General features: G+C 43.4%; 2 protein-coding genes across 2 annotated transcripts; both read right to left on the bottom strand.

Moving 5' to 3' along the window:
- Window positions 1-2370: 2370 nt before the first annotated feature.
- Window positions 2371-4537, bottom strand: LOC100497655 (cyclin-O protein B). The gene has a single exon (XM_002939217.4). It carries the CDS (start codon window positions 4411-4413, stop codon window positions 3016-3018), a length of 1398 nt encoding a protein of 465 aa, XP_002939263.1. The 5' UTR covers window positions 4414-4537; the 3' UTR covers window positions 2371-3015.
- A 7654-nt stretch (window positions 4538-12191) lies between these two features.
- Window positions 12192-14866, bottom strand: LOC101732116 (cyclin-O protein B-like). The gene is made up of 2 exons (XM_004917379.3): window positions 13626-14866; window positions 12192-13275 (listed from the first exon to the last, which is right to left on the bottom strand). The coding sequence occupies exons 1-2, from the start codon at window positions 14595-14597 to the stop codon at window positions 12814-12816; spliced, it is 1434 nt and encodes a 477-aa protein (XP_004917436.3). The 5' UTR covers window positions 14598-14866; the 3' UTR covers window positions 12192-12813.
- Between the last annotated feature and the right edge of the window lie 3133 nt (window positions 14867-17999).

Below are 17999 nucleotides of genomic sequence, written 5' to 3' on the forward strand. Positions count from 1 at the left end.
GGTTTATTTTAACAGTGGCAGATAGCACATCAAAAGGAAAATCGAAAAAATAACTTTAAATAAAAGATAGCAACTGATTTGCATTTCATTGAGTGTGAAGAAAGGGGGTCCTGAAGCACTACCTTTATTAAGGGCCCCATTTAGCATTAATCTGGCTCTATACTCTTGTGCTGAATACCTTTGGATTTCTGATTACAAGCAGGTAACAAAAAAGGGATATTGTTTTGAGTTTAACAATGCATGTACAGTATGACCTTTGCTAAATGCATAAGTGAGTGACATGTGAGTGCATCGGTCTCAACATTAGTGTGCTGTGTCGCACTGGCCATTGATTGGTTTAGGTCAGTGATCCCCAACCAGTGGCTCGTGGGCAACATGATGCTCACCAGCCCCTTGGATGTTGCTCCCAGGGGTCTCAAAGCAGGTGCTTATTTTTGAATTCTTGGTTAAAAGGCAAGCTTTGGTTGAATAAAAGCCATGTGTGCTGACAAACAAAGCCTCCTGTAGGTTTCCAGTCAACATATGGGTTACCAAATAACTAGTCACAGCCCTTATTTGGTACCCCAAGTACATTTGTCATGCTTTTGTTGCTCCCCAACTACATTTGAATGTGGCTCACAGGTAAAAAAAGTTGGGGATCCCTGGTTTAGGTTCTCTTCACTTGTGTTGAGACTGCTCCCTTCTAATGAACCGATACCTAAGAGTGAACAGAGTGATGGTTGGTTTGGGTCTGAAATGAGTTAGATGGGGTTCTATCACTCACTCAAACATAATATAGAAATAAAGGCTATTTATAAAACAAATTTATTGCAAAATGCCATTTGATGTAAATTCTACGCTGCAGACTGCTGATGACATTGAATTTACTTTTCCAGGTACTTCCTTGATCTTCAAGATGCTTTTTGTTTACCGGCAAAACATGGCGTGGCAAGAGCAAAGATCTTCCATGTACATGAGGCTACTACCACCATAATCTTAAAGGGGTAAATTCACATTTTAACTCCGAGTTTGTTGTAATCAGTGGTATTGTAAGACATTATGCAACTGGTCTTCATTTTCTATATTTTGGGGGGTATTTTATACAAGTGACATTTTTTTGCTGAGACAGATGTAAAATAGGCAGGCTAATTATGTAAAAATCATAAAAAGAATAAAAATGAAGGCCAGGTACAAAGTTGTGTAGACTATGTATATTTCTACCATACTAAAAGTTACATTTAATTTCCCCTTTACAGTGATTTGCTTACAAGGAAACAAACTGCAAACAATTGTTTTGAGTATTTTTTGTTATCTAAAATGCCAATTGCTACTCTTCTATTGTCCACATTGGGTATGTCCATCTGCTGGATATTTCTAAAATTCTACAACAGTTCTTTACCCCCCCAGGCTGGACCTAGGAGCAGGGTGGGGCACAAAGCACTAAATTAGAGTATGTATATTTCTGGTATAAGCAGGGAAAATATTTCCTTTAAAGTATTTTCCTAATTCCCCTTACTTTGTTTTTCTTATAGGTCCTTTGTGAGAATAGGCTATTCTTCAATTTCATCATTAGGCATTTCTCAGGTACAGTCACAGCCTCCTTTATATCAGCATATATGGTTTTTATTATTTAACAACCATTTACCAAACCAGCAAATTTGTTATATGCATCTGAGGACTGCAATGACAGCCATGCTAAAATCATGTATAATCAAGTCTTTCTATGGCTGCTTTAACTCATAATCTTCACGCCCCTGTGATGTCACTGTCCCTGCCCCATGACATCACTGCCCACCTCCCCGCCCGGCTTTCGGTAGCACTTATATCCTAAAGTCCATCTCCCAGCACCTTCACTGTAGTACACAATCATAATTTAAGATAGTTAGGTTATCCTAAAGCCTGTTTAGAATACAGTATCTGAGCTGGTATCACAACCTCACCTGGCAGGGAATTTTATTACAGTATTTCCCTGTTCTCAGATTTTGAATTTAAAAATCATTTTCCTTTTGAACCATAACATTTCTGTATGAACTTTACCATTTCTCACACACTTTCCTTATAACAGATCCATTAATTCATTTTTATGCAGTTTTCCCACTTTACTTTATATCATTCCTCCAAACTGGAGCCCAATTTGCCTCACGCTAATCTACTGCATCCACATTTTTCCTTTTTAGGGTCCAGCTTCTATCTCTGCTTGGACTGTACAAATGTCATTACTAGCTGACAATTCCATGGATGTGGGTCTTGCCATACAGAATTCTCCTACACCCAGTCTTTCCCTTAAAGGTAAAGACCAGTAACTGTTACTCCTCTCCCTGTGTGTTTTTACCATAAATAATGACACAGACAATGACTTTATGTTAAATCTGTGAAGATGACAGCTTTATTAAATATATAATTTATGAAATGTGATGCTGACTGTAGGGTTATCAGATCACTGGAAATCAGAGGGCACATATAGAAAGAGCTGCACACTGCAATATAAATGCACCTTCTATACGTGTCCTCCCATCACCAGAGGGTCTGGTAACCCCACCACATAGGGCTGTTTGATCCCAAGGAAGGCGAAAAACCTAGAGAGAAGCTTGGGCCAATCTGCTTCACTAGAGGCAAAAATTCCTTCCTGACTCCTAAATGGCAATCGGAATTATTCCCAGGATCAATGCGCCCAAACCGTGCAGAAATGGGTCTCTCTGTTTGTCTGTAGGGAAATGTGTTCATAGGTAATTAAGAGTGTATGGAAAGTGACAGCTCTGCTTGATGAAGGTACTGGGTGCCCTGGCAATGTCACCCCCCCCCATGGTCTTACCAGAAATAGTTATCCCCAATACTGGCACTTGTGTCGATTGGTATAAAAGTATATGAAGTGCAGAAATCCATCATTTCCAAAAGCACTCCCACAAATCAAAAAACATTGGCACTCTTACAAAAAATATGTGTGTATTCTCTCATCAAAATCAACCCATTAACTCTCACCCAGATGTACACAAGCACTCTATAATAAACTGCTAGCATGTATGTGAGTTTGTATGTTTACCTGTGTGGCAATGTGTCCTGGAAATGTGGGTGCCAGTAGGGAACTGGGGCAATGTATGGGTGCCAGTAGGCAACTGGGGGCATGTAGGGATGCCAGTAGGGAACTGGGGGCATGTATGGGTGCCAGTATGGAGGTGTTGGCACGTAGGGGTGCATATATACTTGCCCATATGGATCAGTGGGCCAGTATGTGTTGTGTAGCACATAACCGGCCCCTTCCATGTCCTGAGAATGGCTGGATCTTTCTGCCATCTCTACATGCTGGGAACCTGCTGTGTCCCTGGATGTTGTTGCCACCTCTGGTGTTCTCTCTCTGCCTTCAGGTAGATGTTGGCCCCTCTCCTGTTCTGGTGTTCTTACTCCAGGAGAATTTATATCCTTAGGTGTTGCTGCAGGCCTTGTGGTGGGAGGATTAAAAGCTGGAAATATTTCTGGATAAACTCCTGGCAGCAGCGGATGTAAAAAGTAGTGGCCTATAGTAACTAGATGGCAGATCTTTTCCATGCACTCCTCAATTTGGTGTTCTGGGTAGTCAGTGGGGGCCACTTTGACAGGGTTGTTATAACAATAGATTTTATCTGCCACATTGAGGCAGCACAGTGCCATGAGAGATGGTTGGTGCATGTAGAACTCATGATGTTGGTTCAGGCACAGTGCTGCGATGCCTCGGGCAGCTGTTAGAGCTTTGGCTGCTCTTGTGAGCTGGGCAGGGGAACACTCCTCCTGGTTGGTCAGTCTCAACAGGGAGAAGTGCTCCAAAAAGAAATCGATGGTTGGTACCCCCAGGCGAAACAGCAACTTCCTTAGGATGGTTCTCTCCAGGTGACGCATTTCAGCTGGTGTCATTCTGTAGTCAAACAGAGGTAGGAAGAGCTTGGGGGGGAGGGGGTACCGTAATTCAGCCACTTTGTAAGCCATATAGAGGCAAGTGGCTCCCACTCTTGTTAGGGTGTCGGGGTCAGTAGGAGTGCAGGACACATACCGCTCCAGGAAGTTGATACCCAGGCACAGGGTCTGAAAGTCCAATCTCAGGTACCTGTGCACATTAATCATTAGGGTGGTGATGTGGTTCCAGGATGCAGGATTTATTTCCTTTTGATTTTCTAGGAAATTTTCCAGCTGATAACCTCCCTCCAGGCCTTTTTTATAGAGGTAACACTCCTCTCCATACTCCCTGAAGGTCTGCAGGGCATCAGCCAGGTTGGTCAGGGTGTTCCATGGCTCCCCCTCTGGCACCGGTTCCTCAGCTGTAGGGGTGCTGGTCCCACGCAGATCACCCTGGGGCTTGGCCCTTTTGAATTCAGGGCTGCACCCAGGGGAAATGATCTCCTCTTCTTTCTCTTCTTCTTCTTCTCTTCTTCTTTTTCGCATGCCAACGCTCAGAATCTCCATCATTTTGCTCCTCTCTCACCAACTGTCACAAAAGACTGTTGGGACCAAGGATCAGTTATCCACAAGTCACCTCTGCTCTTCCCTGATTGGCTGGGCATGTAAACAGCTGATTGGCTGAATCTGAAGTACAAATCCCTGAGTTGCTCTGTCAGTTAACTTCTCCTTTTCTAGTGCCTTGCCTTGTACTTCATCCTCTACTCTTATATAAAGCTCTTTGTAACTTTCAGAAAATTCTTTGCTGTTTGGTTGCCATCTTTTCTGGAAAAAGCACCATCCTTCCTATATATTTTTGTATTTTCTCTATTAATCACATTGGCATCAAGCAACACTTTTACCAACTTGCCCGGTACAATACCAGCCAGGTGGCAACCCTAGTTGCTTTATGCTTGCTGTGTAGCTTTCTAAGTATTGTAGTGATGCCAGCTTTGGAAACAGATTCCCTGGGAGATCAGTGGCTCACGTGGCATGATTTGCCTGTTGTTAGAATTGCCACATTATATACAGAATGTCCAATGTGCTGTTTTACAGACACCCCAATGTGAGTGTCCAATAGGATGTAATACAGAGATGCAGAGGAGTTCACAGGTGCCATCTTCTGCCTGTTTGCATCCTCTTCTGACAGTTCGCCAACATGTAGCCTTCAGGAGCATGCCCAGTTGAAGCCCATACTGCACAAGCCCAGCTGCACATACATAAATACACACACACACATACATACATACTATGTAAGTGGAGTGAATGAAGAGGAACAGGCAGAAGATGGCTCCTGCGCACCCTGCATGTTTATGACAGCTTCACAAGTTGGAACACTTTTGCATGTAATATACTGTGCAGGGAGTTGGTGGGGGGGGGGGGGTGCAGTGGAGGCCAGTTGAGGGGGGCTGGGGTTTAGGGTGAGGTTTAGTTTTCCTTTAATATGTTGATGTACAGAGTTTGCAACAAAGCAGATTGGCTTTTCCACTGGGCTTTTCTATCCTGATATTACTGTGTACGTTTTGCAGTACAACAGGTAGGTTTCCTACCTTTATAAAATGTTCTTACTGGCTAGCTGGGGATTGGTAATATAAGGTGCACAGGCCGTTACATAAATGAGTCAGGGCCGTGGTGCAAGGGGCAGGACAGTGCCAAAAGGGGCACCACAAAGGGGTCCAGGGCAGATTTAAAGGAGAAGGAAAGGCAAAGTCACTTGGGGGTGCCAAAATGTTAGGCACCCCCAAGTGACTTAAATCGCCTACCTTGTACCCCGGGCTGGTGCCCCTGCTCAGAGAGAACAGCACCAGCCCGGGGTACCTGCAGCGCTTCCTACTTCGCTCACGCGCGCATGCGCAGTAGAGTGAACAGCCGAACTTTAACAGAAAAGTCAGCTTTTCACTCTACTGCGCATGCGCCGGCCACTGGAATTTGCCAGAAAACGAAGCAGGAAGGAGGAAGCGCTACGTCCAGGTACCCCGGGCTGGTGCTGTTTTCTCCCTAACAGGGGCACCAGCCCGGGGTACAAGGTAGGCGATTAAGTCACTTGAGGGGTGCCTAACATTTTGGCACCCCCAAGTGACTTTGCCTTTCCTTCTCCTTTAAGGAAGAGAAAAGGCAAATTTGGGGGTGGATCCAGATATTACATGGGCAGATCAGGGGCTTAAGTGGGCAAGCCTATTATAGGGGTATCACTTGCTGGCCTTGGCAGGTGTTTATCGGCCGGATGGCAACCCTAACAGCTAATGCCTAATCAACTTTGTTAGAGAGACACCACACTGGCTTACTATATACAATACAGGAAGTGGTACAAAACCATAGAGAACAGGCAAATAAGGTAGAAAGAAAAACTTCTCTAAAGTGAGACCAGTTAGCAACTGAAACAGTGCCGCCTTGTACAGCAGAACCAAAAGCATTGGAATTGCTAAACTTTAAATGCAGGAGCAGATTTGTAAGTTGCATTTGCATCCTGAATTTAAGTATGTGTTTTTGGAAAAAAAATGTTACCAAGTGGGGTTGAGCCAGTGATAAAGAGGCCTAATTATTATTACACCTATTATTATTTGCTCTGGGTCAAGGGTAGAAAGACTTGCCCTGATCATCTGCATTGGCAAAGACCCTATTCTGTGTTGTAAGGTTGAAAAAATCCAAATGGTGCAATTAGGGATGGTATAATTAGGAGAAAAAAAATGTTTTCCCATATTTTTATCTTTTTTCTGTATTAATAACATTGACATCAAGCATTATTTACACTAGCCAGGCTGGAAAAATATCAGCCAGGTGGCAACCATAAGTATAGTGGCGTAACTATAGAGGCCACACTCCCCAGCCTTTCCCTTACCTGAGAGCAAGCAGGCAGGGAAAGGGGATGTGACTGTGTATGGAGCCAGTACTGGGCGAGCATGTGGGGCATGTTGGACTCCTCCGAACATATTTTTTGCTAGGGGGCCTGGCACTATATAGTTAAGCCACTGAATAGGTACAATTAATCATGTGCTTAGTGAGGAGCAACAGTGGCCTTAAAGCAAAATATTTTTTTGGGTCCTATAATCCTGAGAACATGGCCTCTATCATATGAACAACTGCAAGGTCTTCTCTCACTGTTGTTATGCCCCTGTATCTTACATGTTCAACTTGAGGTCTTCTTCTGACGAGCGTTCCGATATAGGTTGTGCGTTTAAATACAACGATCTGGAACATTCAGCCTGAAATTGTAGGATAAAGCCCTTGAAATAGAAATCAGAGGATGTTCTGAACATGAAATAGTTGGCAGACACCAATCATAAGAAAGTGACTTCTTTTGTAGGTCCCCCAGGGATATCGTCAGATGCACAATACGTGCACAGGTTTTATTGTTAAATCTCACCCATAAGTAACATTTTTTTGTGGAATCATATCTGGCCCATTGCTGGAGTAGAAAACTGAGTCTCTGGTTTTCTGAAGCATGAGGTTTGCTTTCTCTATAGCTGTGTAAGGCAATAGAACTCCCCCTTCCCCAGCCGCTCTCCTATCCAGCGGGGGAAGCAGGTGAGCGGGGGATGCTGGTGGGGGGCAGGGAGTGGGTTGGTGGGGCGTTTCAGGTAGGAAAAGCAGCTGGGGGGGGGGGGCGGCGGCGGCCCCATTAAGTTACCCCACCGACTGGTAGCACACTACACAGATGCATACGTACCCTGAATGAAATATTTCCTCCCTTGCACATTTTGCCACTTGGCATCTTTAGACTTTACAAAGGCTCCTCTTCTTCGGTTTTGCACTGGTAACAATTAAAAGACTCCAATCATATGAAAATTGTTTCCTCTACCAGAGGTGCGGAACTAATAAACCTGCCAAGTTCAAGTTTCAAGTTTTATTGTCATATACAAATAACAATGAAGCATCATTACCGTAATTAAATTTTTTGACCCGTGTTCCTCCAAACTTTACATAGACAATAAAAAAAAATACAAATATTAAATATAATAAAAGTGTGCAATAAAGTATTTACAATAAAAAAAATGCAATGAAATATTTGGAATATTATTTGCCCTGTAGTTTGGGGAAGTAATACTATTTTTATCAAAAAATGCAGGTAGCAAGGGACACACACGCACATAAGAGCAAGTCTCCTTTCTACTCATTATATGCATATAGCATGCATGGGCTTAATGAGAAAGCTAGGACTCTAATACTCCGTCCCAAACATGGCTGCATGCACTGGGGATCCATAGATTGATATGGTAAATGGCCACAAGGTGGCAGGATTGACTGGTAGGAAATACACAAGATAATTCTGCGATGGAACATAATAATTCTTTACATTACATTACATTAACATTTATTTATAAAGCGCCAACATATTCTGCAGCGCTGTACAATAAGTCTTGTGTTTAAATGAATGTAGGGATTCAGTAAAATGTACATTTTTACGAGGGAGTTACCCTAGGCTTATGTCCAGGCCAGTGAGGAATGGGAAGGAAGCACTATGTATAGGATGGGTGTTTCCCTCCGATAGAAATAAGCTGAACATAAGATATATACACTATAAGATACTGTGTGTGCCTACCAAAGGTGGGCCAAACGATTGCATTGCAGTGACAGGAGTCGGAAGAGAGAGGACTACATTAATTAGGAAATATGGTCCTTGATCTGATGAGGAAATAAAACCTGCCCGACATCTGGCTGATTTTTGCCCAGATATCAGTGAGCCGGGCCTTTCAGAGAGCCTGAACATGGGCAGATAAGCTGCCAAATTGGTCTGAAGGGCCGAATCGGCAGCTTAAATCACCCTTATATGACTAACATTAGATGGAAAGATAAGGGAATCCCCAATGGGTATATAGTTTCTCACTGTGTGACATTGTGGAAGTTTTGGGGACTGTGTGGACTGGGGAAATTATCCAGGATTGCCCCTAGAAAGTTCGGTCACTTAGAAATCTGTTAAAGTGTGCAACAATCCTATTTTTTTATCTTTATTTCTTTTTGGACTTTAGAGAGCCCATTTACAGACACAGTTGTGCAAACTAAAACCATTTATTAAAGGTTCTTGTTCTTTGAGACAAGCGTGTATTCATTTTTATGGAAACTGAAAAAGTGTCAGCGCAATAGATCTGTTATAGGAAGGAGTTACATTGGAAATTGGTCCTAAATTTCACCGGCCAGTGCGACTGCTTGCTACGCTGTAGCTTCGTGAGAATGTCTTGGCAGGCCCAGTGGGGTGTGGGCCCAGTTGCACTTTTGAAATTTTGCTAAACTCCAATGTTTGCTTATTTATCATTTATGTAAATCTGAATTAACAAAACTTGATCTAATTAAACCATGAACAAAAAAAACTGAATGCACAGAATCCATATTCTTCTTATCATTTTCAATAGGTCTTCAAATTTGAAGAACTGGAAAAACTGCATACATTTTGCAAAGGACAACTCGCATCGACTTCTACATGAATTTGCAAGATGGAGGCTGAAAGTATACGTTCGAGATTTTCAAATATTGCGTCTAGAAAGGTGCTGTAAAATACAAACTTGTTTTAGGAAATTTTAGGAAACATCTGTCGTTTGGTACAGTAGTTTGAAATGCAAAGGTAGAGTTACCCACTTTGAATTCTTGTGAAAATGTAGTTTCCAAAAACATCTTGTTTTGCTGAAGTGAAATTGGAAGCACCACTGTAGCATGGAAAGCTCGGGGCTGAGCTCACTGACACACATTTGCTGCCCAATCCTGTACCTATTTTAGGACATTGGCAGTCTCTGCTCCTTGCCTTATCTCGGTCTATCCCTGACCTATACTGTCATGGACACCTACATGCCATCAGCGCCGGATTTCTCATCCGGGCGCCCGAGCCCCCCCCCCCACACACGCCGTGAGCACATTCGCGAACACCCGCGAGCGCGCGCATGCACAGAAATTTAAATTCACGTACGTAGCAGTGAGGAGAGGTCCCCATTGCTCCGCATGGGAGCAAAATTTCAAAACTTCGATGCGGCGTGGGCGGCATGCCGCCCCTAAATTTGTGCCGCCCTAGGCCCGGGCCTTTGTAGCCTCGCCACAAATCCAGGCCTGCATGCCATTGCATTATACATCTCTAAAGATCAAAGTACAGGATCAAGGTATAGGACCTGTTATCCAGAATGTTTGGGACCAAGGGTATTCTGGATAAGGGGTCTTCCCGTAATTTAGATCTCCATGCCTTAAGTCTACTAAAAAATAAATAAAACATTAATTAAACCCAACAGGATTGTTTTGCATTGAATAGGGATTATTTATATCTTAGTTGAGATCAATTTCAAGGTACTGTTTTATTACTACAGAAAAAAAAGAAATGCGTTGTAAAATTCTGAATTATTTGATTAAAATGGAGTCTACGGGAGACGAGTTTTCCGTAATTCGGAGCTCCCTAGATAATGGGTTTCCGGATAAGGGATCCCATATTTGTATTATGCTTTTAAACGTGCATTTTATACTGCTTTAATAAACATTTCACCCAAAACCTCACTAGAGCCATCCAGCATCTCCGCTGCTTTCCCCGGCTGCATAGGAGAGCCTGAGGCACTCAGCCCTTTGCACAGCAGTCAGCAGTTAGGTGGACCTGACAGGGGACTGCAGTATATCTTTCCCTGAGTGAAGGCAGCAGAGCTGTGATTGGCTTCCCCTGCATCCTACTGTGTCTCTGAGCTTGGACTGTTAGGAGGTGCCCATTGCTCAATTATAAGAGACGTGGAGCAGGGAGTTTCTATAGGGAGCCCCAATAAATGTGTCATTTTTAAAGTTAGCGGCCCCTTGTAGCTCATCTACAGAACCATTCATCATTACACAGTGAGGGTGACAAAAGGCTTCATGTCCCCTCACATGTTCCACCATATAAAGGTCTGGATACACAGCTTATCAATAATAACAAATCTAGGCCCTTAAATGATTAGAAAAATACACTTTTTTCATTTCAAGTACCAAAATCGCTATAAAAAAAATAACGGAAACCCGTTATCCAGAAGGTTCCGAATTACGGAAAGGCCATCTCCCATAGACTCTATTATGAGCAAATAATTGTGATTTTAAAAAAAATTCCTTTTTCCCTGTAATAATAAAACAGTACCTTGTACTTGATCCCTACTAAGATATAATTAATCCTTATTGGAGGCAAAACAATCCTATTGGGTTTATTCAATATTTAAATGATTTTTAGCAGACTTAAGTTATGGAGATCGAAATTACAAAAAGATCCCTTATCCGGAAAACCCCAGGTCCCCAGCATTCTGGATAATAGGTCCCATACCTGTATATATGTAGATACATAGCCCTAACCATTTTCCCCCCTTTGGAATTTTACCTGTATGGTTTTTCTCACACCATGCAATTAAAACAGGCTTGGCAATTCTTTCCCCTATAACAAACAAGAGGATTGTGCCCCTCCCACTAAGATGCTTTAAGAGCTATGCAAAGGGCTCATACCTGGCCTGATGCTGGCTGCACTGGCAGCAGATTAACCATTATGCATTTTTTGGACTGAAAAACTCTCCCCCCACTCTGTATGTGAAAAAGCCACCGCTATAGGGCACTAAAGTGATGCACAGCAACCAAGTGGATATTTGTCTTACTTGTACTGGAGCGGCCCATTTGCTATAGTACACATATTGTGTAAATGTATACAGTTGCTATTGGTTATGGTGTTTGTGTTCTGTTGGCCCTCTCTTAGTAAATGGGCCTCACCATCCAAAAAGCTTGGTTTTTTCACCTGACCTATTAGAACATTTGCTGAGCCCCCACTCTTTAATTACAATCTGAAACATATAGGATTGGACTAGTCTGCCAGAAATGTTCCCAGCGGGCCCTGACCTAAGTCAGCTTGATGCCCTTTCTGAAGCACAGGGCCTTATACCTAAGATTATCATTGCCTGTACAAATTAAACACAAGCAGAACCTGAAAGAGTTAAGATGGGGCCAAGCAACTTACAAGAGGGGGTTCTAAGGAAGATTTTGCTTCGTGTAAATGGAAGAGCAAGAGTTTGTAAATACCTCAAACAGGGTGCAGGTCATTGCAGAGGATAGCACAGATAGTACCAGCCCGCACAAACCTTTCCCCAGAAGCTGGGGAATCTACCCCTCCCATAATATATAGAATTTGTCACAATTTCTCACAAACTCAGTTGCCTTGTATGACAGCTATTTGAGCACTGAGTGATGATAAATGAGACATTTAAGTGCACTGCATTCACTGCTGGATGGTTGGGAAAAGGTGGCACCTGAGCTGCAAAGTTAATGGAAGAAAAACAACTTTTCCAGTGAGAAAAGCAAATATTCTGTATTAAAAAGCCACCTTTGAGCATTCAGCTGTCTGGCCCATGGCAATACCACATATGCCACCGTTACCCTCCCCAAGTCAAATGATCACCCTCCACCTATGGTTACAGTTGTACAAAACACAACTTTCATAAAGAGTTTACTTTTAATTTTAAAAGGCAAATACTTGTCTTTAACACAATGAGTCCTCTTTAATTAGACAGAGCTGTTCCCCCAGTCCCCAAACCATGAAAAAAGACACGGACAACTCTTTTGAGGTGAATGTGTGATGATCACAGCTTTATTGTTTTCCTGTAATGAGGGTTCTTAACAGAACCCTATCGATGACACGAGCTCTAGGGTTACCAGATCACTGGAAATCAGAGGGCACATATAGAAAGAGCTGCACGCTGCAGCATAAATGCACCTTCTATACGTGTCCTCCCATCACCAGAGGGCCTGGTAACCCCACCACATAGGGCTGTTTGATCCCAAGGAAGGCAAAAAACCTGAAGAGAAGCTTGGGCCAATCTGCTTCACTAGAGGCAAAAATTCCTTCCTGACTCCTAAACGGCAATCGGAATTACTCCCAGGATCAATGCGCCCTATGGAGCTTTACCAAAATACATTGGAAATGGGGTTCTGTGTGTATGTAGCAGGGGAAGATTAGCATGTTTGTGTTCATGTATGACTGTCAGTAAGTGTATGTGTGTCTGTGCTGGGTGCATGAAGGTCTGTGTTGTGCATGTATGGCTGCATGTAAGGCTGCATGTATGGGGCCATGTATGGCTGCATGTATGGGGCCATGTATGGGTGCATGTAAGGCTGCAGGTATGGGTATGTGGGAATGTGTGGGTGCATGTATGGGTGTGTGGCCATGTATGGGTGCATGTATTGGTATGTGGGAATGTGTGGGTGCATGTATGCCGGCCAGTAGGGGTATGAGGGATTGTAAATTACTCCTGGATGGTAGCTGGAGTCGCCGGATCCCTGCGCAGTTTCCAAGTGGTTGGAAGCCGTTGCCTGCCTGGATGCTGCTGGCTTGCCGCCTTCGGGTTGTTGCTGGGAGTCGCTTGCGTTGGTCTCCTGCTGCGATGTTCTGCTGCTTCTGGGTGATGTCTCGACCCCATGGCTCACTGGACGCTATATGGAGGGCAGAGATAGTGGCATAGTTACAGAGTAAGTGTAGAATTTGCAGCCCTTCCCCTTGGGAACCAGCACCAACAAATGAAAACAATGTACATCCCTGTGTATACAAGCAGCAGCACTGTACATTTTTGTGATACATAAATAGCACAGGCAGGAGGGGAACAATATTGCAATGATGAAATGAACCTATTTACAGTTAAGTGTAGCAGCCAATTATACAGTACATTTGTCTGACGTGACTAGGCCCTGATAAAACCGTGCTAATGATGGTGCCAGTTTGAATGACAAAAGCTGATCTTTTGCCAAACCTACAGAGAATTCCCTGCTAAAGCTGTCAGACTTACAGTTCTGTTATCTCCAGTTAATGCTGGCAGTGTCTTCGGAAACACTTCTGGAAGCAGTCCGTGTAAATAGCCCGGCTTGGAGGAAATCAGAGTGATGATCTTTTTGACGCACTCTTCTATTAGATGGTCTGGATAGTCAGCAGGATCCACCTTTACAGCTTTGCCTGAAGGATGGAATTTGTCGGCTACTTTGAGGCAGCACAGAGCCATAACAGATGGTGCATAAGTGTAAAAGTCCTGATGGTGTGTCAGGCTCAGTGCTGCAATGCCTCTAGCTGCCGTCAGTGCAATGGCTGCTTTTGGTGAGTCCTTCTGACTGGCTACTCTCAGGAGGGTGAAGTGCTCCATAAAGTAGTCCATGGTGGGCGCCTCCAGTCGAAACTTCAGTTTCCGGATGATTTTTTTCTCTAGCCGGGACATTTCCTTCAGTGTTAAGGTGTCATCAAACAGCTTTTGGTGCTTCGGTCTTCTTTGGTTCCTTTTCTCCGCTAACTTGCAGGCTATATTGAAGCAAGTGGCTCCCACTCTATTCAGGTCGGTGGTCTTGATGGGATCAGCGCAGGCAAGAAACCGCTCCAGAAGGTTGGCGGTCAGGCACAGGGAGCGAAAGTCCAACCGCAGGTGTCTGTGGATACAAATAAGACGGCTGGTGAACTCATACCATGATGCCGAGGTGATTTCTGGCTGATGTTGTAGGAAGTTCACCGCCATAAATTTCTCTTCAAGGCCCCTGCTGTATAGGTAGCTGTCTTTCCCATACTCCTTGAAGGTCTGTAGGGCATTGCCCATGTGAGCCAAGGTGTACCATGGCTCATTTCTAGGTGCTGGCTTCCCAGCTGATGGTCTGCGGGTCCCACGTCGATCGCCCTGGTGCTTGACCCTTTTAGGATCACGGCTGCACTCAGGGGCATCAAATAGATGTTCTTCTCCGTCGCTCCGTCGTCTTCGCTTTCTCTCTTTTGAAGTCTCCATATTCTTTATCTATCTCTCTCTCTCTCCTCTCCAACTGTCTCTCCTCTCCAACTGTCTCGTAAGACTGTTGGTACTGGTCATCCGTTACTCATTAAGTCACCTCTGCTGCATTCTGATTGGCTGAGCCAGTAGAAACCGTTAGGTGCCCATGTCCAGTTCAAACCTATAGCTTGTCTCTGTCAGTACTCACCATTTCTTTTGTAAAAGTGTTTTGTGAGATACAGAAAATGATACAACTGGGCCAATTGCCAAAACTTGACAAGATATCTCTCATTATGTATTTGTATTTGCTTTCCCTGGCTGCATAGGAGAGCCAGGGGACTGCAGTATATATTTCCCTGGGTGAAGGCAGCAGAGCTGTGATTGGCTTCCCCTGCATCCTACTGTGTCTTTGAGCTTGGACCGTTAGGAGGTGCCCATTGCTCAATTATAAGAGATTGCAGAGCAGGGAGTTTCTATAGGGAGCCCCAATAAATGTGTCATTTTTAAAGTTAACAGCCCTTTGTAGCTCTTATAAAAATCAGGCACTATATCTCATTCATTATTGCCTACATGGTGAGGGTGACAAAAGGTTATATGTGCCCTTCAGTGTTCCGCCATGTAAGGGTTTGAGTGGCTCCTCCTTTATTTGCCAGTGATTTTACACAGGAAGTCCCCTGTTCACTGAAATGTAAAGCCCACGGCTGCTCTGTGACAGCTAATATCTTATATAATTTACAGTACTGGGGAAAGCTTTAATCACAGTGCTGCTCAGTGTTCCCTGCCCTGTATGACCTGCAGCCTTTTGCCTTTATATGGCCACAGAAAATCTCAGTAAGGCTCATTTATTAACAGTGGGTAAACCTGCACCAGTGCAGTAGCCTATGGCAAACAATCTAACTTGATGTGGTTAGTCGCTGATTGTTGCTATGGGTTACTGCCGAGGGGCAAATGTGCCAGTGTTAGTAAATAAGCCCATTTGATATCCTTTGCTACAGAATGGCCATTTTTTTCATTAGGCAAACTGAAAACTATATCTTTATTAAAAGAGAAGGAAAGAATACAATCACTGGAGGGTGTCAAGTTTGTAGATGCCCCCCCCCCCCCCCCCCCCCCACAGTTCTAGACGCTTACTTCCTTTTCAACCGAATAAGTGACTTTATAATTATCCAGTGCCTCAACTATAAGGAGAGGGCAATGAGACTTTTCTGAAGTTTCCTCATGAGGCGACAGATATCCCCATGTGCCATTAGTGTTCTTACTCACAAGCGTTTTGGCTTGGGCACTGATGTTCCTGGGGAGAATCTGCCCAGCAGGGGATTGGCCCCTAATAGTGCTCCTCTGTATTTGAGGGGGGACTCCGTGCAGTGAAGTGCTGGGCAAGTGGGGTACAAGTGTAAGAGAGAGGCATAAGAACTTTATTAGGGGTTGTGCTGCCAAGTAAAACTCTTGCAGTCAAAATTTTAGCCTGTGATTCATTTCATAACCACTGGGAAGTACCGTGGTGTGAAACAAAAGAGAGTTGGAGGCTGATGGCACACACATGTATTCTACTGCTTCTACTCATTGAACATTTCAGGAAGAGAAACATCATTCTCAAGCAAATCAATTTTCGCATTTTATAGGGTCATATTTGTAATTTTGGCCATTCAGTATTTATTAGATGAAAACACATTAAATGCAAAGAGCAGTCAAAGCCCAACGACCAGAGTTTAGTTTTTATTTAAAAACTAAATTGTACATTCTTTCTGTAGTACTGTTATTATACAATCCATACAGCAGCAAGATTATTACACACATTCTCTAGTAAGTTCTACAATAGATAAGAGATATTAAAGGGGCTTATTTACAAAAAGCACAAAGTGACATTTTTTTAACACTTGCACCATCTCTGAATGAATTAGCAGAATGGAGCTCAATGAGTTGCGCCTCTGTCTGCACACCGACACCCGTAGCTTGTGTGTCATTCAGAACTCGGGAGCTGAGGAGCTCCAGGGGATGCAAGGTGCTGGGGTGTCCACTAAAGTATTAGGTTTAAGGTTCCCTTGCATCTGACAGCATTGCACCCTGCAACTTACTATGGATTTTTAGGCCAATGCAGGCCCTTTAAACTACTAATGTAATCCACTTGTAACAACAGGGCCTGATGCTCATTTCAGCCAACTAGCCACAGTCAGAAACAACAAGCTAGGGAGAAAAGGAACATCTGGTGATGATGTTATCCTTAGAACATAAAGTGAGCAGGGAAGAGGCAGCTGACGTTTCTCTGGTCAATTCTATCCTGAGCAACATCACAAGACATTGGTTTTGTCAGGAAATTAATTTTCAGCTGACAGTAGCATGAGTTGAAATGAACACTAGGTGGTGCTGTTTTTATCAAATTCTAAAGTCTTCTTTTCTAAAACTGCTGAAAAAAAATATAAATTGCAAAAGTCTTTAAACCCGCCAGTGGCTCAATGCACAGAAAGCCAGGAGCATATTAAACAGAGGGGATGTGTATGAAGTAGATGTACAGAGAGATACTCAGCAGCAGCGGCACCCCTTTAATTTCTTAGCACACAAAACAACAGGAACTCATCAGTGGGGTTCCCCAGCACTTACTGAACTACAGATCTCAGCTTCCCTGACATCGGCTGGTGTAGTAGTGATTAAAGCTGGCCATACACAGGTTTAAACTGCCAATCTGGCTTTTCCAAAAGAGTCGGCAGCTTGTCTGCTCACGTAAGGGTCCCGTCCAACTGCCTTCCAAACAGATATCTGCCTAAATATCAGTGTGGTGCTGTGGGTATAGGCCACATAAGTAAGAATGAGCTCCATTAACTCCATTAACTATGCATTAACACTGCATAGTTAAGAAGCTGATAATGGTGGCAGTATTGCTATGTTTTAGTTAGCAGACGAATTCAAAGATCCTTTTTATTACCCGTTTGCATAATGCAGATGGAAGAAATCTACCGTATATACTAGCATATAAGCCGATCCGAATATAAGCCGAGGTACCTAATTTTACCTAAGAAAACTGGAAAAACGTATTGACTCGAGTATAAGCCTAGGGTGGGAAATGCAACCGCTACTGCCAAGTTTCAATAATCAAATAAATAACAGATAAATAAATAATAGATAACTTTAGGGAAAGAAAAATGCTACAGCAGCAGACAAAAGCAAGTTTGGGAAGGCTAAAGAAGCTGCCATACTAATTATCAAGTACTTGGACCCCAGTGTACAAGTCCCACCACAGTACTACAATAGTAGTTACAAGGGCAAAATTATTCTTGATGTTGGACTTAGTACAAATTTAATTTTTGTAAATAATAAGTTATTGTACCACTTATTTACTCTGGCTCGTTGTGCAGATGGATGTGCAGATGTGACGTGCTCGTTGCGCGCACCCTGCCTGGGGGGTGCGTGCAACAAGCGCGCTCA

This window comes from Xenopus tropicalis, chromosome 8 (assembly GCF_000004195.4).
Source record: "Xenopus tropicalis strain Nigerian chromosome 8, UCB_Xtro_10.0, whole genome shotgun sequence".
Lineage (NCBI taxonomy): Eukaryota > Metazoa > Chordata > Amphibia > Anura > Pipidae > Xenopus > Xenopus tropicalis.